Source organism: Natator depressus, chromosome 12 (genome assembly GCF_965152275.1).
Source record: "Natator depressus isolate rNatDep1 chromosome 12, rNatDep2.hap1, whole genome shotgun sequence".
Taxonomy (NCBI): domain Eukaryota; kingdom Metazoa; phylum Chordata; order Testudines; family Cheloniidae; genus Natator; species Natator depressus.
In genome coordinates this window covers 24991539-25014999 of record NC_134245.1, presented here as the reverse complement: position 1 = coordinate 25014999, position 23461 = coordinate 24991539, and the positions used below count along the sequence as shown (strand labels likewise).

General features: G+C 39.4%; 2 protein-coding genes across 11 annotated transcripts in view; one reads left to right on the top strand and one right to left on the bottom strand.

Moving 5' to 3' along the window:
* LOC141996592 (transcription initiation factor TFIID subunit 4-like) overlaps nt 1–13547 on the top strand; it is a 187394-nt gene extending 173847 nt beyond the window's left edge. The window contains exon 15 of the mRNA XM_074968744.1: nt 13052–13547. Within this exon, the coding sequence (XP_074824845.1) occupies nt 13052–13219 (168 nt within the window). The 3' untranslated portion in view covers nt 13220–13547. The remainder of the gene's footprint in view (nt 1–13051) is intronic.
* A 387-nt stretch (nt 13548–13934) lies between these two features.
* The window catches only part of KCTD15 (potassium channel tetramerization domain containing 15), a 54928-nt gene continuing 45401 nt past the window's right edge, over nt 13935–23461 (bottom strand). For 6 of the 10 annotated variants that reach the window (XM_074968752.1, XM_074968756.1, XM_074968751.1 and 3 more), the window contains one exon: nt 13935–18563. In XM_074968752.1, coding sequence (XP_074824853.1) covers nt 18408–18563 — 156 coding nt within the window. In that variant the 3' untranslated portion in view covers nt 13935–18407. The remainder of the gene's footprint in view (nt 18564–23461) is intronic. The other 4 variants (XM_074968760.1, XM_074968758.1, XM_074968759.1 and 1 more) reach the window with 2 other exon arrangements.

The window sequence follows — 23461 nt, the reverse complement described above, 5'->3', positions numbered from 1 at the left end:
AGGTAAATCACTCACTGGAATCCAAGTAAAGCAATAAGTTGTTGTAGCTGCAAGATGTCCGTGGATTGAGGCTATGGCAAGGTTATACCTGCAACGAAGAGCAAATTGGTGAACAACATGGATGAAAAGATTTGGGGACCACAGATCCTAGCAGCTACTGAGCACCTTGCAAGAAGTGGGAGGATCTAAAACATGAAATTTTTAAGGTATACTAGCTGTGGAGTCAAGGATACAGAAAGACAATGAACAGTTTAAAATTAAATAGTTTTATTCAGCTTTTATCTGAAGAAGGAAAAAAAAAAGGGAGAGAGAGAGATAACCAATTTTCATATGTGAAGGAGGCAAAAATTCTATTCTCACTTTGGCTGACTGACCTTAATAATTTTCTGCACTTCTCAAACCTTATATGACCATGCCAAGCATCAAATATCCCTACCCCCATTTCATAGATGGAGTAACCAGGAATAGAGTTAAGTGATTTCCAAGATTACATCGGAGTTTTGTGGCAGAACCTAGGTTTTTGTTATATCTGTTGGAACAGAGTCCTCAGATGGATCAAAGATGTGCCACATTTCTGGCACCTCTGGGGCCATGTGAAGCTGAGTGCCAGTTTGGCCCCAGGGGCACCTATACTTGCTTGTGGCTACTAAGTGTCGTTGGCTTGTAACCGTCCCCGAGGGGCTCTTACACTGGCCAGGGATCATTGGAACGGGGTGCTCCAGCCACTAATTCTGCACACCAGTGGGCAGGGCAGGAGTTAGTTCTGTTTATGTTTGATGTAGAACTCAGTATCTTTAACATACTTCTAGCACATCATCCATGTTGTCTCAGCTGATGTTGGAGACTATTTTTTGCTAACCTCATTAAGTTAAATGAAAGAATGAGATTAGGCACTGGGCAATAGTTTGTGACCTGTTTAACATCAAGTGATTTTTTTTTTTTAGTGGTGGTTGGATTGCTGCATGTTTTAGGAGGGTGTGGGTGAGATTCCCCTCAGGTAAGGAAGCGCTGACAACTTCTGTCATTAGGAGTCCTAGGTGTTATATATTTTACCATCCAGGAAGGACGTGAATCAGAGTCGCAGCTGGTGGCTCTGATTATTGCTTGTGCTTCCATGACTACTGCTTGTGTCAATGGACTGAATTCTTGGAAGGGGAAGGCATTGTTTCTCCAGGCCTACTCTCAGCTTGTTGTTAGTGGCCTGTGAGTCCTTCCTGCATGCAGATGACCTTTTCTGTGAAATAAGATTCCTGACAGTGGGAGGAGCTTTGTTCTGCTGATTCAAGGCAGTTTTGCAGAGTTCCAAGCAGCTTACTGTGTGGATTTTTCAGACCGGCCCATAAATCTTGAACCTCTGTTGGCTGTATGTATGTGTTAGAGCCCATGATATATTTAATAAGACTAAGGGGTTTGCCACTGTGTCAGTGCATAAACTTTCACCTCCCTCGTTCTTGTGCAGGATGCTGTACACAATTGACTGCTGTCCTCTCCCTTAGAGGTTGCTTCAGTTCTATGGTGCTCTGTATACAATGTGTCAAGTATTTGTGGGTGAAAGGGGCTATATAATTGTACATTATTTTTGCAGTGCATGCTGCTACTTTGAAGCATGCCTGTTTTATTTGGATGACTCTTAAGAGAGTGATTTAGAGAAATGATTATGATTGGTAATGACTGCTTAACTGGGACAATAATATTATAAATATAGCTAGTTCCAAGTAGTGTAGCAGTGATCATCCAGGTGTTATGTGAGTGTGAAATTAAAACATCTGATCTTTAAACACAAGTTGCCAAATAAAGATTAAAAGGATATGTTTTCTCATAGCCCTCTGGAGGTCACTGTAAATTCTAGTGACCTCAGTCAAGTGTAGCTACATTCTGCTAGTATTTTCCCAATAACTCCAGTAAAATGTACTAGATGATTTGAAATTAGTTTAATATACAATTTTTTACATTACAAATGCTATACATATGTATCTAGCTGTTGGTAAAATATATTTATTAAACTAGCACATATTATAGTAAACAGAATATAATACATGTCTATTCTATATTATCTAAGAAATGTAGTTGAAGACTGCACCATAATGTACAAGAGGTCATAGTTTATGTGGGCAATCTTACTCTAGTATTTTCTGACTTTTGATTGCCTTACTATGGAACCATAAAAGTCTTTTAATGTAGATTTTTGCATTTGGGAGCACAGTTGTACTTGATTTGTTTTGAAAATTTGGTCCAGGCAGTTTTGTATGGTTATCTGAACCTTTGAGAGTCCCCACTTCCTTAACCCTTGGACAGTCCTTCAGCCTGTATCTCCCATTTGGCCTTCAGTTCTGCTTGTCATTCCTCAATCTGCAAACTACATGTTCTTCAGAGGGCGCAAGGGAATGGGCAAGAATGTTTCTATCTATGTCCGGTCTTGTAAGGTGTGCCAAAACGTAAAAAAAAACAAAAAAAACCCAAAACCAGGTCAAAGTCCCTCTCCCGCCACTCCCCATCATTAAGGTTCCATTTCAGTAAGTAGCTGTGAATATTATGGGTCCTTTTCCAAAAAAGACACCCAGAGGAAAGCAGTACATACTGACTTTCATAAATTTTGCCACCCAATGGCCAAAAGCAGTAGCTCTAAGCAGCACCAGGGCTAAAAGTGTGTGCCAGGCACTAACAGACATTTTTGCCAGGATAGGTTGGCCCTCCAACATCCTCACAGATGCAGGAACTAATTTCCTGGCAGGAACTATGAAAAGCCTTTGGGAAGCTCCTGGGGTAAATCACTTATTTGCTACCCCTTACCACCATCAAACAAATGGCCCGGTGGAAAAGTTTAATAAAACTTTGGGGGCCATAATATGTAAATTTGTAAATAAGCACTCCAATAATTGGAACCTAGTGTTGCAGCAGTTGCTCTTTGTCTACAAAGCTGTACCACATCCTAGTTTAGGGTTTTCACCATTTGAACTTGTATATGGCCGCGAGGTTAAGGGGCCATTACAGTTGGTAAAGCAGCAATGGGAGGGGTTTACACCTTCTCCAAAAACTAACATTCTGAACTTTGTAACCAACCTACAAACCACCCTCCCAACCTCTTTAGCCCTTGCTAAAGAAAACCTAAAAAATTGCTCAAAAAGAGCAAAAAGCCTGGTATAATAAACATGCCAAAAAACGGTCTTTCAAAGTAGGGGACCAGGTCATGGTCTTAAAGGCGCTCCACGCCCATAAAATAAAAGCATTGTAAAAAGGGCCATTCACAGTCCAAAAGCACCTAAAAACTGTTAATTATCTCATAGCATTCCCCACCTCAAACCAAAAGCCTAAGGTATACCATATTAATTCTCTAAAGCTCTTTTATTCCAAAAAATTAAAGGTTTGTCAGTTTACAGCCCAGGGAGGAGATAACGCTAAGTGGCCTAAAGGTGTCTACTACAAAAAAAAAAAGTAATGGTGGCGTAGAAAGGTGAACCTCTCCATAACCCTTGGGCGTATGCAGCACCAGGAGATCAAGGAGCTGTGCACTAGCTATGTGCCGACGTTCTCAGCCACCCCAGGACTGACTGAACGGGCATACCACTCCATTGACACAGGTAGTGCTCACCCAATTAAAGCCCAACCTTACCGGATGTCTCCTCAAGCTAAAACTGCTATAAGACAAAAAATCCAAAATATGCTACAAATGGGTATAATCCGCCCCTCTGGCAGTGCCTGGGCATCTCCAGTGGTTCTAGTTCCCAAACCAGATGGGGAGATACGTTTTTGCGTGGACTACCGTAAGCTAAATGCTGTAACTCGCCCGACAACTATCCAATGCCACACACGTATGAACTATTAGATAAACTGGGGCGGGCCCAGTTCATCTCTACCTTGGACTTAACTAGTAACCACAAATGGGTCCAAGCGTGGTGTGGGAGCAGTCTTAATGCAAAAAAAACCAAAAACAAATCAAAAGTTCCATCTTGTTGTGTTTCTCAGCAAATAGCTGTCTTAAAAAAAAAAGCCACTGGTCAATCAGTAAAAAAAAAAAAAAAGAATGTTACGCCATTGTCTACGCTCTGGAAAAGCTACGCCCATACGTTTGGAAGCGGCACTTCCACCTGCAAACCAACCATGCTGCACTACAGTGGCTTCATACCGCCACGGGAAATAACAAAAAACTTATTCGGTGGAGTTTAGCTCTCCAAAATTTTAATTTCAGCATACAGCACATTTCAGAAGCTTCTAACAAAGTGGCTAATGCACTCTCCCGTAAAAGTTTCCCAAAATCAACTGGTTCAAATCGTCCTTAAAATGTAAAAAATATTGTTAGTCTTTGTACAGTTGGTAGTATATTTAGAGGTGCCATGTGTCTTATTAACTTTGTTTTCTCCTAAAGCTCCAGGAAAAAATCACAGCCAGTGTTTCACCCTATCTGTAATTGCGGGGGGGGGGGTCATAAATATAAAGGGAAGGGTAACCACCGTTCTGTATACAGTGCTATAAAATCCCTCCTGGCCAAAGGCAAAATCCTTTCACCTGTAAAGGGTTAAGAAGCTAAAATAACCTCGCTGGCACCTGACCAAAATGGCCAATGAGGGGACAAAATTCTTTCAAATCTGGAGGGGGGGACGGACAAAGGGTTTGGTCTGTCTATGTAATGCTTTTGCCAAAAACAAATAAAAAATGCAAGCCTTACAACTCCTGTAAAGTTAGTAAGTAATCTAGCTAAAAAATGCGTTAAATTTTCATTTGTTTAATGGCTTGTAAAATAAGCTGTGCTGAAGGGAATGCATATTCCTGTTTTTGTGTCTTTTTGTAACTTAAGGGATTCTCTGTGTTTTAAATCTAATTACCCTGTACAGTATTTACCATCCTAATTTTACAAAAGTAATTCTCTTACCTTTTCTTTAATTAAAATTCTTCTTTTACAAACTAATTACTTTTTCATTGTCCTTAAAATCCAAGGGTTTGGGTCTTTGTTCACCTGTACCAATTGGTAAAAATTATTATCAGCCTTCCCCAGGAAAGGAGGTGTGGGGCTTGGGAGAAATATTTGGGGGGAAAATGTCTCCAAGTGGTCTCTTTCCCTGTTCTTTGTTTAAAACGCTTGGTGGTGGCAGCATACTGTTTAAGGACAAGGCAAAGCTTGTACCTTGGAAAAGTTTTTAACCTAAGCTGGTAAAAATAAGCTTAGGGGGTCTTTCATGCAGGTCCCCACATCTGTACCCTAAAGTTCAAAGTGGGGAAGGAACCTTAACAAATGCCTTAACCTTAACAAATTAATAAGAACATAAGACCTGGTGACTGTTAGGGAGTAGTGCTTTTTGAGAACAGTCCTAACAGTAGGCATGTTCCTCAGCGATAAAGTACCATCTACTAGAGGTGAAGAGTCCCAGGTAACCAGCCAAATGACTGTCGTTATTAATGAATGCATGCAGTGTTGTTGTAGCCAGGTAGGACATTAGAGAGACAAGGTGGGTGAAGAAACATCATCTTTTTGGAGCAACTTCTGTTGGTGGGAGAGACAAGCCAGACCTGAAGACCTCCGTGTAGGCTCAAAAGCTTGTCTCTCCCACCTTGTCTCTCTCATTAATGAATGGCAGCCATCAGAAAGCCGCTTTCTTTGCACAACCCAAAGACAAATCGCTGTGCGGCCAGAATTTCAGTTTCTCTTGCCAACAGTAATTATGCATGGGACTGTGTGGATAAATTGATTTAGGGAAGTGAAACTTTTCAAATGGACTGATATCTCTGTGAGAATGACATATTGGTGCTCAGGCAGTTGAGCACCCTGAGCTAATCCCCTTCAATGGGCAAAGCTAGACATAACCCTGCATCACTCATTTCCATTCAGGCAGACTAGGGCACTGATCTCCTCCCAAGTTTGTTACTCTCTGTTTTAGAAATAGTGTTGCGTAACCAATTTCTGCCAGAGATCAGGTTGTGTTTTTGTGGGTAATGCTCTCTTACAAGAAACAAGAGGTGGACAAATTGGTAGTGAATGCCAGTCTCTTCCAGCTGGAAGTTTTTGAGGTGAAGTAGTTTTATAAAGCTGACTGTTTCCATTGTAATATGGTACTATATCATGTAAAACAAAGCCATATATTAAGGCAAGGAAACATCAGAAAGCTTTCTTCTTGTAATAGCCGCCCACTTTTCTCAGTCTGAATCATATCTATTGAAAGAATCACATTTAATGAGAGAATTTTCTAAACATCATGGCTCAGTATGCTTAACCTTCCTCGTTATTTCGTGACATTAAAAATTACTGCACGCTGTCTGTGAAATGTTGCAATTGTGTTGGTATTTAAGGTGCTTGTAAATACTCGTGCAAATCAGTTTTTCTGATGTTTGACTGCAGGGTGAGGTGTGTGTTTATATGCCCAGGGGAAATGATTTGCATCAAAGAGGGTGTAACAAGCAAGCACGTGCCAGAACCGCATAGTTAGGAGCAGTTGCACTGAACTAGTATGAGCCAAAAATGTTTGCACATGAAAATCACTGGCTTCCTAAAGAAATAATGGACTTTAATCCATTTTTATAAATGCTGCTGATTCGAAAGGCTAAATGGTGGCTTTTGGTGAGGAATAGTATTAGAAAACAAACCTTTTGTAAAGACCCTACATCATGCATATTAAGACTTTTTGTAGGATTGAGTTTGGCCACAATTGTATTGTTTCATGCAGTACTGTTAATCTGTGAGGTGCTGTTAAAAGGTCATTTTTCACATATCACTACACATTGTAGTTACTCTGATTAAGAGCTTGAGTCATCTCCCATTGAAATCAATGAAACCACTCCTATTAACTTCATTGAGAGCTGATTGAGCCCTAAATTATGTGGGACAGCTAATTATAAATAATAATTACTTTGCATTTGTAAAGCCCCTTTTAGTCACAGATCTAAAAGCACTCTACAAAGGTGGTTTTCTAGTTGTACAGATGGGGAAACCGAGGCAAAAAGGAGGGGGGTTTGTTTTTTACTTTCCCAAGGTAATCCAGTAACCAGTGGCAGATTGAGCATTTGAATCTAGGTCTCCTGACTCCCAGTTCCCTGCGGTAGCCTCTAAGCCACAGTTCTGTACTTCTCTATTCTTCCCTGCATTCTCTAGCTCGCTATGTATATGTCCGCTTTACTTTGCTACATCTTTATTGACTTAGATTTTTTCAAGCATACAACTACAATCACCTTCCCCAGGCTTTGGGACTTCTAATACTGAAACAAAACAATAATCAATAAATGCATTGAACTGCTAAAATCCATGGAGAACCACATAATCCTAGTTCATTCCCACTCTGCTACACTACAGTTAGCAAGCCCCTCCTCAAATGCCCCAAAGAAATGAGAGCCTAACACACCCAGGCTCTGGCAGAGCAAGGTGTTGGGACCATGTTCCAGAGTCAAGGGGCCCTCAGGGAAAAGCTTTTGCCAGCAGCTCCCTCTCTTTTGTGTTGACGGTGCTTGTCACAGGATGACACTGTCCCTTTAGTAGCACCAGTGCACCTCAGCTGACCCCAGTTGAGCTTTAAAAGAGGGCACCTGGGTTTACATAGAGACCCAGATGGGGAGGCAGGGGAGCCTCGGTGATTCAGACTGAGGGCTGGTCAGGAAAGGGGTGGGCATGAGGCTTTCACTGCCTGCTCCCTGGAAGTAGTGATTCCTGGAGAGTTAGGACTGCCAGAGTCCCTTGAGGGGAAGGCAGGAGCACAGGACAACGAGAGTCCCTGGGAGGGGCCGCAGAATGAACCTGAGAACAAAAAGGGGAAAAACCCCTGTAACCCAGGGTGAATTGAGCAACTGTGCTACGTTGGACAATAAAACTACGTAGAGACGGTGCGCATGGCAGCGAGTCCTTAGTAAGCTGGGGAGAAGTCCTGCCTTGTGACAGTGCTCCTGCAGCAACATTTGTTTTACATGAAGACTTACCTGTTCCTTTATGACCTCCAAATTCAGACTTTGATTACTATGCTACGCTCTGGGCAAAGATCACCTTCCCAAATGTCCCAAAGTGTAGTCTCAAGTGGAGTCATCAAATCTTGGGTTGACAAAGATATAAGGAAGTGTGAAAAGGTCTACATCCAAAGCAAATGGCTGCATTCATCTTACATGGGGGAGATGGAGAAGTACGCTCTTCACCATAACTGTATCTGGTTGCAGGGTTTAACAAGACCCCTAAATTGCAAACTTTATTTACAAATGATTGCCATCCACCATCAGTTACAGGGGCTGATATAACTCTAACCAATTTCTCCAGTGACTTCCCCCAACTCGCAAACATGCTTGTTTATTTGCATTGTGCCTCTGCCGCGTAGCTCCAATCTGTTCCAATGCACCTCTTCCAGTGTACTCTTTCACCTTACTATCTAAATTTTATTCCAGAGATTACCCTCTGACCACAAAGGCCTCTGACTCTTAAAGCCAGATAAGATATGCCTCAGTTCCCCCTCTCTCACTTGAGTTAATGGAAATTGGAGAGACAAGACTCCCTATATCTTCACCCCATTTACTTCCCCCTCTATCAAACATACCTACATCTCCCCTCCAATCTCCAGGCCCTGCTGCTTCTGAAGCTACATTCCTGTGTCAAAATACAGAAGTCTGACTCTCAACCCTCCTTGCCCCTCTCCTACCCAGACATGACAACTAGGAACCCCACGAGCCACAGACATCTGTGTCTGGGCTTTACTTTGAAGAGTTACTTCTTGATTCCCACTTCTGGACTTTGGCTTGAAGTGTTAGTCTGCCACAAGGACAGGCCATGTAGCCTGGGAAGAAAACTAGTAGATCTGTTTTATCGTTATTGCCTTAGTTTCTCTGGGTCACAGAGAAGCAATAGCCTCAGTTCAAGATTGTGTTCAAAGGAGAGATGTCAAGACTGAGTTGTTTTCTGGTAAAGGAGGGATGGATAAAATATTAAATGCAGTCTTCTGCACTTGCCCTTGTCTTTGTATTTCCCAGCTAGAATCTCACAGTGTATCTCCACAGTTCTTTACCTTTTTTTAAAACTTGATTTTTTTTTCAGATTTGGGGAAATGTTAATTTTTAATTGGTTAATATTGCAACCCCTGTTATATGACTTAAAATACATCCTTTGTTACATGTGTAAATTAGGCAATTCTGCTTGCTAAAGGTAGTAGCATACTTTTTGTGAGCAGTTAAGCCTATTTTTAATGTCCAGCTGGTGACGTTACTGTAATTTAATTCGTAGGGGCATTTTGACTCTCTGTCTCAGTGATAGTGGGTGTTGTTTTGGATTAATGTCAATGAAAAATTGTCTGTTTTTGTACATTCTGTCACATCCATATTGGAACATTTTTGGTGCTTATCTGGTGGTCTAGTGTAGCTTTGAACAGTATTTTGTTTCCATCATTTTTGTTCTACTTTTCCTGAAATGTCTGTTTTCTTATAGGAGACAATCATAAATGCAGAAGACAAGCTGAGAAATATGTCCCAAATGCTGCATTAAATGGGAAATGAGTTCAAAATGCCTCAAATGTGCCCTTAAACAGGCCAAAGTACAGAGTTAACCTTTTCTGCCATTTCTTTTAGATCATAGGTTCAAATCTCACTTTCTCAGACAGTTTGGCAATCCAACAGTATCATTAAAAAACCTAGATATATACACAGCCATCTGCCCTGCTGGGGTCTGAGCAAAAGGCTATGGAAGTCTAGAGAGAGATTCCTATTGACTTCCGTGGGCCAGTCTCTGCAGAGAACATGGCGGTACCATGTTTTGAATGCTTGCTTCTGTATTTGATTTCCTGAGCCTCTCTTTGCCATTCTGCTCTGTGGACCACTGCAAAGTGAAGGTACTTGATTCACTTTTGAGTGTTACGTTGCAGCCTGTGCATGGGCAAAGCACAAACAAAATGGGTGGAGCCTCACAGAGGAGAAGCCAACTGCTCTGTACTGTCTTCTTATTCTCTGAGATTTGCAACCTGAAAAGTGAATATAAGCACCCCACCACCACCACCATAGTGTGGGACGGAGCAGCAAGGCTGGACAACAGAAAATGGAATAGGGGATAGAGAAATGAAGTTGCCCATAGCCAATTTCTGTATGTCCTTTCTAAATGAAGGGGCAGTACAAACTGAAATGTAAATATTTTCCTGATCTAAACCCTGTCTTCTAAAGGTCCCTCTTGCATTAAAAACAGTAGTTCATTGCTTTACACAAATAGTTATGATATATACACTGAAATGGGTATGATTCTGTGATAGTTTGGATGTGGTAGGCTATGAAATAAGGGATGTAAACAGTTTCCAGCCATTTATGTTTTTATTAGAGCTTTTATCTTTGTGACTCCTTTATTAGTTGCTATGGATACAGGCAACACAGAGCTTGTTAATGAAAAATCTATCACACTGATAAAAATGTGGTGTGTTTGTGGTCAGATATGCATTACTTAAATCCTGCTATGCTTGGCAATTAGTTTTACCTGTGTTTGCATTCTTGCAAATAATTTTAAAAATCTGTGGCAATTAATAGTGTATGTTTTTGCCATATGGAGCATTACAGAATGATTTTAAGTACAGTACAACACCAAACAGAAATTGGTGTCATTCTAAATTAGGGGTTGCATTGACAGTTATAAATTAATGTGCTGTTGATTTAAGTGCACTTTTTGTTGTCTAAAATTGTTCATAAAAATCCACATTGTAAAACCAAATCACAAAATGGCATTGGATAGCTGAATGTCTTACAATATTGGCGCTGTTTTGAAAACACAAACCTTGCTTTCAGGTTACTCTGCCAGCTATAAAAAAAATTATGATCTTTCCAACAAAAAATTAAATATTTCAGAAAATAAATGTAACAAGTGTAATTTATTTTATCTTCATTCCAGCCACTTTGACCAGGGAACACACAGTACTTATTTGCTACAGTGGTTTTCAGACTATTAAAAAAATAACAGAATTTGTCTGCTTTTTTTTTCGAAAGAAAGCTTTCTATGAAGAAAATTTTTGAGAAAATTAGATCGTTTCATTGTATTAATACTTTATAGTTGCAATACGTGTCTAAACTGACATGCTATGATAGTATAAAGTTATTATCAGCATGAGTTTGGAATAGTTTCATTTTCTCACAAATAAGTCTGTCACTTGTCCAGCATTAACTGTGCTGGACTTCAAGCCAGCATAATTTGTAGGAGGGGGAAAGGAGGAAAACATGTCTGAATCAGGTTAATTGGAAAAAAAGTTGGCTTTTTGGAGTTTTGGAATAATGACAATGGCCCTGGCAGAAACAGATGAGTCATCAGAGTGCAGGTTAGAGGCCGTCAGAAGGTGCATAATGCATGCACTTCTTCATATGGTTCTGCAATTTATCACGTGGATATTGCTGTCACATACGTGATACTGTAAAAATAGATGCTCACGTGATGCTAGTCCCTGCTAAGAATGCGAAATGTGACTTGAAACAGCTAGAGTAAATGGGCTGTCCATTGGAGAGACCCTTGAGCTTCAGTGTAGATGAACAACCCTTTCAGTTGCCACAAACATTGCCCTCTTTGTGGTAAGGTTTAGCTGGTGAATCTTTGACTTCATTGTCCCATTCTCAAAATACAACTCCACACAGGGAGCTCCCAAGATGTAATGCTCTATAATTAACTGTGGTTGTGGGCATCTCCACTGCCCATCCCCCATCCTGTACAGCATGTCCACATTTGTTCCACTACATTCAGAATATTTTGTATTCATGTAGCTGGGGAACAGGATTTGCCCCATTCACAGTAGTTTAAGAACTGGACAGAGGAGAAATAACTCATGAGCAGTATAGTCATGAAAGTGAGAGTCTCTCTCTCAAGGTGAGTGAAGAGAAAGGCAGTGAAGAAATCAGCCACTCATTCAGAATGTACTGTATTTTTCCTCTTATTCTTCAGACTAAAGTTGCATATAAGTAAATGTTTTATAATGTGCTACAATAAAGATCCTTGAATATTAAACTTTTTATCTTCTTAAAAAAAAACCACCCTGGGAGTATTTTGAAGAATGGATGAATCCGGGTAAGTTTTGGATTTCAAAACCATCTAGAACTCTTCAAAAACATTCTAGAAAATTTTCAAAATATTTTAGATATTTCAAAGCCTTATTTTCGAAGTTGTTTAATATTTTTCTTCGTTAAAAATCAACTGGAAGCAATGAAAAGTTTTACAAACCAACAGTGGTCTCCTAAATGGAAAAATCCTCGATGTTCCGGTGTAGCAGGCTTTCCATTCTAGAACCAATAACATTCTAAAGGGGCTATAAATTGTGGACTGAGTTCTTAGATCTTGATAATTTAGTGCTCTGGTTTTAAGATAAGTAATTGAGGCAGGTATAGTGAGTGAAACTCATCTCTGCACCGAGGGCCAGCTAGTCCTGGACTAGTTAGGTACAGAAACTATTTAACTTGGCTTCAAAAATGTTTTTACCAATGCTTGTCTGCACTACTCATACTGCCGGAGGCTTCCTCTCATGCCAGGTTTTTCTCCTGTTTAATTTTGTCCATCTACCAGCTGAGGATTGATTGTGCCCACTAGCAAAATTGCTTCAGTCTCTTATCACCTTGGGCCTGTGTTGGTGCAGACCAGAGGAGAGTATCAGAGTCTGGTTCAGACTCAACTGCCCAGCCATTCAGCTATTAGAGTAATCAAACTAGCCACATGTTGATATACACCCAGCACATTCTTCCAGTCCTGGGTACAAAGAACCGGGAACATGATTCAGACTTACACACCAGCCTTCTACAATGACCGAAGTACTGCTACTAAGCTAGCTTCGAAAAAGACTTTTGACATTTAATGAGCCAAATATTTCTCTTGTGTAACTTGATTGACTTAAATGGAGTTAACTAGAGATGAATTTGTGTTTTGCATAAACAGGGAGGGCCCAATCTCATAAACATGAATGCATGTGGGTAGCTTTACTCACATTAACTCAGTGGGACTACTCACAATCGTAAAGTTTCTCACATGTGTAAGGGTTAGGCTCATAGTTACCAATTTAGGACGCTAAAAAAAAAATCCGTTAAATCCATATAGCCTGAAAGTGAAAAGAATCTTTGTTTTGCTGTAGAACATTAATGGTCTTTATTTCTCTTACAGGCTTTGGGCATGACCAGTGGAGGCCAGGCTGGTTTTGGGACTCCTTCATCCAGACAGTATGCACGACAGAAAATAACTCGAGTAAACCTCAGGGACTTCATCTTTTACATGGAACAGGAAAGAGAAACTAGCCATTCTCTCCTGCTCTACAGAGCTTTGCTTAAATAAAGCCAAGAATTGTACTAGTTTCCTCATAGAGGAGCCCAACCTGCATTGAAAATCTGTAATTTGAACGTGCCTTCTGTTTTTTTCAGATGTCAGAGTTCCAGTAGTTTGTTTTTGCAAAGTTGTCAGACACATGCAATAAATCCCCCGTACATAAAATGAAAGAAAGAAATGAAAATGTGCAAAAGGTTTTTAAAGAGGTTAAATCTATGGATATGATCCATGCTTAAAGTTTTATGGCATTTGGCCATTTTTAGATGAGGCTACCCAGAGTGGATGAGAGGAAGTTTATACAAATTCAGAGCCTGATTGCAAATGCTTACACAAGTCATCCCATTGATGACACTAGGCAACTTGCCAGAAGGGTTTGTAGGATTGGGCCCGAAGGATGGTATTTGTTTTATTAGCAGTATCTTCAATTACAGTGCTAGCTTTTCTGTGTTCCCTTAACGTGTACTAGTACTGTTTTCATTGACTAACCACTATGATGCCTATTATCATTTTAGATTAGTTATCATTGCAATTTTTTGCACAGCTGAAAGAGTAGCCATCCTACACTCCCACAAATTTTATATAGTCATGATTTTTGCTTTTACTACTCATTTCCTGAGCCAATACCTAAGTGTATGAAATCTGTGCATTCAGGTCCCAGCTGAGTTACCTTGAATAGCTTCCAGTTGTTTTCTAAATCTGCTCAACCTTTTGCACATTTGTAGCAGCTGCTTAGTAACATGAATCTGAGTTGGTTTTTTATTTTAAAAACATCTTTTTATTTATTGTGAAGAGTACGGTCTAATTGTGGTTTTAAAAATGAGAGAGTAAAGATTTTAGAATATTCTACACTGATTTTTAAAGTCACTGTCCAAAATAGTTGTGTTATAGAGGGGCCAGTCCTGCTCTCATTGGAGTCAGTGGGAGCAGTATTAAGTCCTCAGGGTCCAATCCTGCAAGGTCCTCAGTATCATCACAGAAGTCACTGGGAGTTGACCTTGCCTTGCATGATCAGACCTTGAGACCCCAATCCAGAAAATGTATGTAACTTTCAGCATGTGAATAGGTGTAAGTATACACACACGTGCTTAAATGCTTTGCTGAACTAGAGCGTAAGTTACCAAAGCCAATGGGAGTCTTCTTAATAGGCTTTGGATAAGTATTCAGTAAGCAAGTGGACACCAGTTATAGTTCAGACATAACAGTATTTCAGTAACTATGGAAGGGAGTCATTTCCTTATTTACATTTTCAATTTTTACTATGTTTGTACTTGCCACATTTTTGAGGCAGTATTTTTTTTTTTGGATGGGAAACAATACTGAAAGCACAAACAGAACTATCTGTCCAATAGTTTTAAAAACAAAAATTTTAATTATATTTTAAATGTTTGTTAAAAGCAGAACAAAATTTATACTGCTGCTATTTAGCCAAAAGATTATTCATAACGTATTTAAGGCCAGGAAGTGTAAAATTATGTTTTAAATGTACTGATAATGTGTACATATTGTTTATAAAGACCTTATGTTTATTAGAATTATGTTATTTTGATTATTTCTGTACATACTCGTAAATACCCCAATTTGTGTGAAAACATACTTCCTGATTTGTACTTATTTTATAAAGAAATAAAACAATTTACTAAAGTAACACATTTGAGTGACATACAGTATTAATTTATCAAACATTAATTTCAGTTTCACATTGTCTTGTAGTTTTTAAGCACTGTTCAAAAACATTTTGCATTAAAATATTAACAATACCCACAAAGAAATACTTAAACTGAGTATTTAATGTTCTGTTGTGCTGATTCTTATTCTTTGTCAAACATCTAATAAAACTGTCAACAAACCTTGATGCTATTAAATACAGTCAATGAATGCACACAACATTTGCTTTCTTAAAGATTTGTCCAATAAGCACAACGTAACATTTTCCTTTCACTTTTCTGGCAGACTTGGGAGCACAGTGGCACAGAACAGTACATGTAAAAGTGCGAGAGAAGACTGAAGTTTTCAAAACCACAGTTTCAGTGCTCAGCAAAGATTCCAACCAATTACGTTCAGTGAAATTAGATTAAAAAACAAGGTATGTTTACTTTTCGGCGTTCAAACGAAAAGCATTCGCTGTCTGCAAACCACAGTTTTACTAGACGTGATGATATTTTAAAAAATGTTTTACATGACACTGAGCAATGTTCTTAAGCTGTGTTACTCTGGTTTAGGACAGAAGTAAAAATACACATCAGTTTTTGCTGATATTGCTACTTTAGAATACAGGGATATAAAAAAGTAAAAGAGATACAAATGAAACTGTAATAAACATTAAATCCGTGACCTGCAGTCGCTAACTAGAAGAACATGTCCTCGCTTAACTTTTCCTTTTAAAAAAAAAAGGCTTATTTCTCTAAACGAAGTGATTGTTTCCATATGCCTTGCTTGCTCCAGTGCCCTTTTGCAGTTAATGCTGTGATGTCATGGCTCAAACTTTCCATCTCAAGTTCACATTTAACTCAGTTGGAGCAGCCTGGAATCTTTTATGATGCCACCTTACCAAACTGCTGTCGGTACTGTAGCTGCTTTATTGAGCTATAAAAATATGGTGAACACCAAACTGAAAAAAACAGACAAACAAAACCACAAATACTTAATGGCTCTCTACATACATCTAAAGCATTCTGTCCATGGGCTTGATCCTGAGAGGAGCACAGGGCACTTCAACTTCCATTTTACTTCAACTGGAGCTGACAATCCTCACCCCCTTGTAAGAGGTGCTTAATATCAGTTCCTACTGATACCACCCTGGACAAAGGCCAAAATTCCTGTTGATTTCAGCAGTTTAGTCTGAGTAAGGACTGCAGGATTGGCCCATACTCCTGAAGCCTGAATGTACCCTAACTACAGAAGAGCTTTCCTCTCCCAGCTGAAAGTTAATGAATGGAACAGTATGCACGGACATATAAGGGTTCAGCCTCCACTGATCTCTGAATCACCCTGCTCAGGAAATGAACACAAAATCAGAATATACATGGTAAAAGCTAGGAGCTAAACTGATGCTTTAAGGAGAATTTGAACAGAAGTTGAACTAAAATCTATAGAACCAATAAACAAACATTGTTTTTGAAGAGATGGCTACAATAAGCTGAACTCAGTCAAAGGTCAGAGGAAATACAGCCCAAGCTTCTGACCTCTCTTGAAGAGTGTGGGAGATAAAGTGAGTGTTCATTCTACTTGCTGCAGTTTTGATCTTTTACTTTACAGAAATGTTTATGGCATGAAGGTCTGTATCAGAAATGTGTATACACAAATACATGACAATTATACGTTAAATTTTTTTACAATATTAAATGTATAATATACAATTCTACAGATATCTTACATAGAAAGGTAACGTAGTGCCATCTTTTCAAATATGGCAGTACCTAGCAATTTTGTGTAGTGTGTCAAGCAAGCATAAAACCATGAAATAAAATAACTTTAAAAATCTTTAGACAGATTTGGCCAAATGACCGTCAACTGTTCTGCTAAGGCAGCAGGCCAGTAGGCTAAGATTTTCACGAGTGACTTGTGATTTTGGGTGCCCAATCTGGGGCAATTTGAAGAGGCCTGATTTTTCAGAGGGCATTTTCCAAAAATCAGAGCCATGTTCAGTCTCCAGCATGGGCACCCAAAATCACTCGGCACTTTTGAAAAATGTAGTGTTAAACTCCAAGTCCTAATTTCTGCCCGAATAATCAGATGGCATTAGAGAAACAGAATTGTCAAGTATTGCTGACTATTTAATACTCTGTCCCTTGTTCTATATAGCTACGCATCTAAAAACAGTTTTAATTAAAATTCAGCATCTACAACAGTATTCTATAAATTATTGTGGGAGAACCTAAATTGCGATTAACACATGAATTAGTTATTGAGGACCTAATCATGCTAAACAGCAGTAAACAGGATTTAGCAGAATGCTATTTATATACTTACACCTGCAAACACAATGCTATCTCCTGTGTTAAGGAAACTGCATAAGTCAGAAGAATTGATACTGTATTTGTTAAAGGAACAGTAACCGCTTACAGACAAATGGCTTCTTTAAAGCGAAAAATACACAGATACAGGGCAGCTATAAAATCAGTATTTTAATAGTAGTTCAAAATTAATAGAAGGAAAAATATCTAAACAAAACCTGGCCTGCTCCTGTCAGACAGAGAGAAGTATGGGGCTTTATTATCGTTTGTAAAAATTCCAGGGCCACGGAGAATAAGGGGTGTCCAAAATGGTTAACTCCTACTCCTGTACGTGGGTTTTAAGTATGTTCAGTAAACGAATAACAAAGGGTAATGGCAGATGCTTTGGCAAATGCTTGGCAGAACCACCACTCCACTGATGATGCAAAACATTGAAACTCTGAGAGAAAGAAGAAAACAAAATTGGCATCTCAAAAGAACTATAACTCCACTTTTGGGGCCTGTGCTATGCCCTTTTGATGTCAGATGGCCTTACTAAAAAATCCCTACTTTTGCACATTTTACCAACAACTAGTCCTCAATTGTGCTTAAAGTACTGAGCACCAGATGACTATGAATTGGTCCTTCTCTGATTTTATATTCTGTACACAGAGTTATTTCAGTTGTAAAGTTTTATAAAAATAAGCCATTTGCTAGCACAAATGAGTTACAATCACAGAAATGTAACATAACGTATGGAGGTGTAAAGCACATCTGATATGAGAGAAGTGTGGCATTCAGACAGGGAAGATACTCAGTGCAGTGTTTAAGGTACCATCTTTCTTTTGGTGGACCCTGTTTCATTGCCTTAGAATATCACTGAGGCGGGAAGGGGTGCTGTCAAAAGAACTGTTGTTTTCCAGCTGACATATTCAAATTGCTTTAATTGGTCTTTCTGCAGAAGCCCAATCAAGGGTCAGTACTTTGTGAAGCTTTGCCTTTTTCAACATCACAGCTGTTCGGTTGAAAGTACATTCCCACAAAGCCTTGTACGCTGAGCATGCTCAGTTGTTCATCATGAAAAACAAACAGGTGGGTTTTTCAAATGTGTTTCATGGCTGGCTATGTGACAGGTAGTTTTCGAATATCACTAATTGGCAACATAAAATCACAATTTGTTTGCTAATACTGTTTTGCAAATCCTTAGTGTTTCACATAAGGGACTATTAAACACTTCTATGGTTACAAAGGAGGAAGGGTTGGTTCTAGTCCAGGGGTTCTTGCTTTATTCTGATTGTTGGGGTGGGTTGTGGTCTTCTGTCCTCACGGCACAGCACATATTCACTGAACTGGGAGGAATCTACCCCTCCACCACACGAAGCTGCCACGTTAAATCCCTTCTGAAACAATCTTTCTAGCACCTGCAATGTGAAAAAGAGTGCAGATTAATTTTAGTCAATTTTAGGTATTAGGGAATGTGATAAAAGCATCCTGGAGCAGTGTATCTGAATGATGCATTTGGTCATTCCAGATCTCATAGAATGAATATTATACAGCTATAATTTTATAACTTATTCTTAAATGACTACACTGTGATTAAAGTCTCGCTTAAAGCAAACCTTGGTCGAAAACAAAAATTAATCAAACAAATAAGCACTCAACAGAGCAGTTCAGTACATTATATAGTAAAATACTGGACTGCAGTAATATTGATGCTCTCTCTTACAGGAAAATAGCACTAGGTTTAAGCCATAATAACAAGTGCCCATAATTCATTATTAATATGGAAAGTGTCAAGGAAAAAGGGCTGCAAAGATTTTGAGCCCTTCCTGAGCTCAAATAAGAATCATGGTATCTTTTGAGTGACACCTCCCAAGGCTCTCTAACATCAATCACACAGACTCCTTCTCCTCTTCCTAGAATTTAGCGCTGCTTTCAGAAACCATGAATGGGATGGGGAGGCCAGAGACAGGTGGATAAGAAAACAAATTGACCCAAACAAACAGGTTAATCGTATTCTCCACGAATTTTTTTTTTTTTAAAGAAAACGGGTTAATTTGGATGCATGAGTTAAAGCAGCCCAGAGGCAGCTTTAATTTGCATGACGGGCACTTACACTGCAGATCACCCTTGGCTGGATGACAGGGGTTATGTTTTCACATGGATGAACTGCTGATGAACTATTTCCCCAACATATTAGGTGAGCACACAGGTTTTTCAGCAGCAGGTATGCTTGGACGCTAGTTTCATGTGCTTTTCTTCAACAGCCATGGGTTTGAAACCAATCAAAGAGAACCTCACTCACTTGCTCTGGGTGGGGGCTCAACTGTCCACCTGACTCTGGCCTCCCCATCCCATTCATGGTTTCAAGGGCAGTAACATTGCACAGAATCATCTGCCACACTCCTGTCGGTTACTTTTATTGTTCACACTCCAGTGCCATAGGGCGCCTTCGCTGTTCTTTTCCTGCTGAAGTACAGCTCGGAGGGCTGGAGATTGATTAATACTACTTGAGATAGGAACATCCAGTGAACGCTCTTTTTCATACGGGCCTAGAGTGTGCTTTAGCAGCAGTTGTTTAGGCATCAGCAATGACATATCAGTATGGGAAGAATGGACTTAAGGCAGTTTCCTCATGCGTCTCCCAAATAGGCCAGGCAATGCCTATGTACTGCCATTGTCGGAGCAGAACAAGATTCTGTCCTCTGCTATACCCCATTGAGTTCAGTGGGGAAACATGGGCGTAAATGGAAGAATAACTTAGCCCACTGTGCACAATAAGATTTCCTGAATAACAGTGCAAAAGAAATCCGCACACCCATATTTGAAATCTGCATCCAAATACTCTTCCAGCCAAACCTTTGCAGTGCTACACTATGAATATTCTTTAGGCCAAGTACTATGCAGCCAACATGCCATAGAAATGACCCACAGAGGAAATGCTAGAACTTTGAAAGGATAGTGTTTTTAGTTTGTTTAAAATGAACTGACACAATACTTACTTTACAGACAAGAAACACTGTTCCTACCTATTTTGCTACCTATAAATGTCACCAAGGGTGCGCAGATTGTACTATTCTTAGAGTACATCTCTCTCATAATATAGGTATCATATAAATCACCTTGTCAGAGAACCAGGACATTTGGGTCCACAGCAGTAAAAACTGATTATTTAGCTAGTTAAAGCTAAGTCCTGGCATGATCTATTGAATAATTTATCAGGAGGACTGTCGGGCCATGTTGTTGCCTTATTTTAAAAATTGTTCAGTTGACTAGATACTTTGTCCAACAACGCAATAAGGATAACGTTAGTACATAATATTGGGTGAGGAGAAAACCCATACTGTGTTTGTATAGGATCTACACTACAGAAGAGAAACCATTTCTTTTTAAACCTTGTAATGAATGACAATATTAGATGGATTTTTTTTTTTGCTCGCATACTACAAGTGCTATCAAATCTCATGCTTTAAGGCATGAAGTGATCGCTAAAGGGGGGAATAAAAAGGAATCTCATGCCAGACTTCTGCCCTGGCCGCCACGCACATAACCATGCTAATGACGAGGGGCATTCTTGAGGATGTTGCTTCTTTTGCTTGCTTTCTCCAGAGGCAGAACACCGAATCTGACTGGCCAATGATGTGAACTCAGTGAAGTATATCCCTGCTGGTTCATCTGTAGGCCTTCCTTTGAGGCCTCTAGTATTAGCCACCAGCAGTTCAAATAGTTGAGTTTTTGGAAGGCAACTAAAGCCTTGTGCTCACTAGCCTAGCTTCTGAAGACTGGCAAAGAAAAGGAAACACTCATTCTAGCACAGCATTGCCTGAGTCATGGAGTCTGCTCTGAATCAGTTTGCCGTGGGAGCTCTGCCTGGCCCTGGAACAAAGTGATTTGTGTTCTAATAAAGTTACATCTGCCAAATCTCACTGACTTTTGCCCTGATTTTTACAGAGTTTATGTATGTAAGAAACCATTACAACTGAAGGGAGGAAAAGCTACCCCAGCAATTGAAAAGAAAACAACAGACAAGAAGTCAAAGGAAAGCGGGAGAATTTGGGGTAAAAGTATAATAAAAAAAAATGAAAGTCCTCCCTCTTTGTTCAAAAATGAAGAGAGGTGGGAGCTGGGATACAAGCAGACTAGGGGCAAGAAGGGGATGCCGGGCATTGTACTATTTTGTCAGCATTGCCCCTTCTAAGACAGAAGTGAGATGCCAGTAACTTGATCAGGAGCGCTGATCAAGGTATCAAGGAGTTGTAGGGGAAGCCATAGGCTGGGATTTATTTTTTAATAGACTTAGCCTAGGCAAGGTGGAGACAAGAATCAGTCCACCCTTACAGCAGGTGCTGCGTGACATAGAGGGTCTCCATTTAACTGGAATGAGAGAGGTGCGCTCAATAGGTCAAAGCTCAGTGTTGGCATGGATGTCAATATCTTTACTACAAAATTTTTAAAAAAATCAATTTGCTTATAATACAAAACTAGTGGTGAGATGCTGTTGGCTTAGTCCATAGGTATGGCAAGCTGCATGTTAGCATAAGGCTCTTCTTTACTGAGCCAGCTATATAAAAACACACAAACCAGACAGACATTACAGCTTTAAAACACTGCAGATAGAACAAAGTCATAACATTTGTGCTACCTGTGTGCTTGGAGGACTAGACTGCAGGCTGTAGCCTTGTGTTAAAAATGCAGGTATCATCAATTTTCTGAGCAAGAAGCAAAATGGGTCAAATCCTGTAACAATGCTGCGATGTTTAAATATTGTACTATTTTAACTGCATCTTGCATTAGGTTATACTGAATGCTATGAGCAAAATCTACAGAATGCTACCTCCACGGCATGTCTACAATATCTGTGCGTGCACGCTGCGCACCGCTGTGTGTGCAGTTCCTAGTGCACACAGGAGGCTGAGAGTGCTCTTGCACGTGGATAAGTGGAAACCATATTTTGCAAACTTGGCCCTAAGTATATGTTATACTGCTTTAAAAAGTAAGATGGCAAATATATGAACGTATCTATAGAATAAAATCTGAGCTACTTTCCTTTAAGTCTCCAAAGACAATATGCCAAAAAGTAAATGAATCTCAGCTGTGATTTCCCATAATCAATATGAAATAGTGCAATTACGTTAGGATTTAATATCGTCTCTCTGCCAGGCACTCTAAACACACAGAGACATGAGCTATTATTTTGTTGGGAAGGTCTCCAAACAGAAATATGATACCTTAATGCATTTCATTTAAATTTTGCAGAGTGATATTAACAAATATGGTCTTAATTATAAAGTACTGAAATGTTCACATACACAATCTTCACAGCATTTTCTCTGAAGTATATTCATATATTTCACTAAGTCCTGTTGTCAGAAGATTAAAAAAATAACTTAAATTATAGGAAAACTTTATATTCTAAATGCAGATACAAATGGGAATTTTAAATTGAGGGCTGCTATTATTTTTGGCCATAATCCACTAACATGTTGACATTATTTGTTTTACATGTACAGTTTCATATGAGTCCTTGATATGAAACATCATTTCATGAAAGAATTTGTATAAGTTGCAATAATAAATGCTATAGGTCAACCAGGAATGTGGGGTACTGGAATGAACTAATACTGAAAACAAGCGTCCCATTAAAGAACATGCGGTATGATCAAGTTACTTTTTGCTTTTCTATGTGCCACTACTCTCCACAACTAGCCTACCAAAACAAATGCCTTCAGACCTCTCCCGAGTGTTTGTGCTTACAGTGCACTCTTGGGTTTGTCATGACCCTTCATTGTTTTATTGTTCAGTTTCTTTAATGCACCTAACCATGGCACATACACCATGTGCACCAAAAGAGTTGCACTTACACCTTTAAACTGACTCACACAACCTATCTAGACTGCAGATACCCCCTTCCTCAATGATGCAGAAAACTTGTTAAAATGCTATATCACCAGCAAATGGCCCTGCCTTTGACCCACCTCTGGGGACTCCATTTTGTTTGGTCAGAATGTGACCCAACCCAGTTTAAACCTCACTCAAATAGAAAATGGACTTGCACCTGTGCAAAACTAGCCAAGGGCATTGAGTTCATCAGCTGAGCTGAATGAAACATTTGGGAGTGTTTAGTGTGAAACCAAAATTTGCCAATAGATTTGTTTTTCAGACAGGTTTAATGCAGAATGCATCAAGGAATGTTGTTATAGTAACTTTAATTAAAGAGGAAACTTGTTGATGTAAAATACAGATTATTAAAGCAAATCTGCATATATTATTATATGCCGGAATGTTTTCAGCATATTTAGTGCTCAGAAAATGTTCTAGA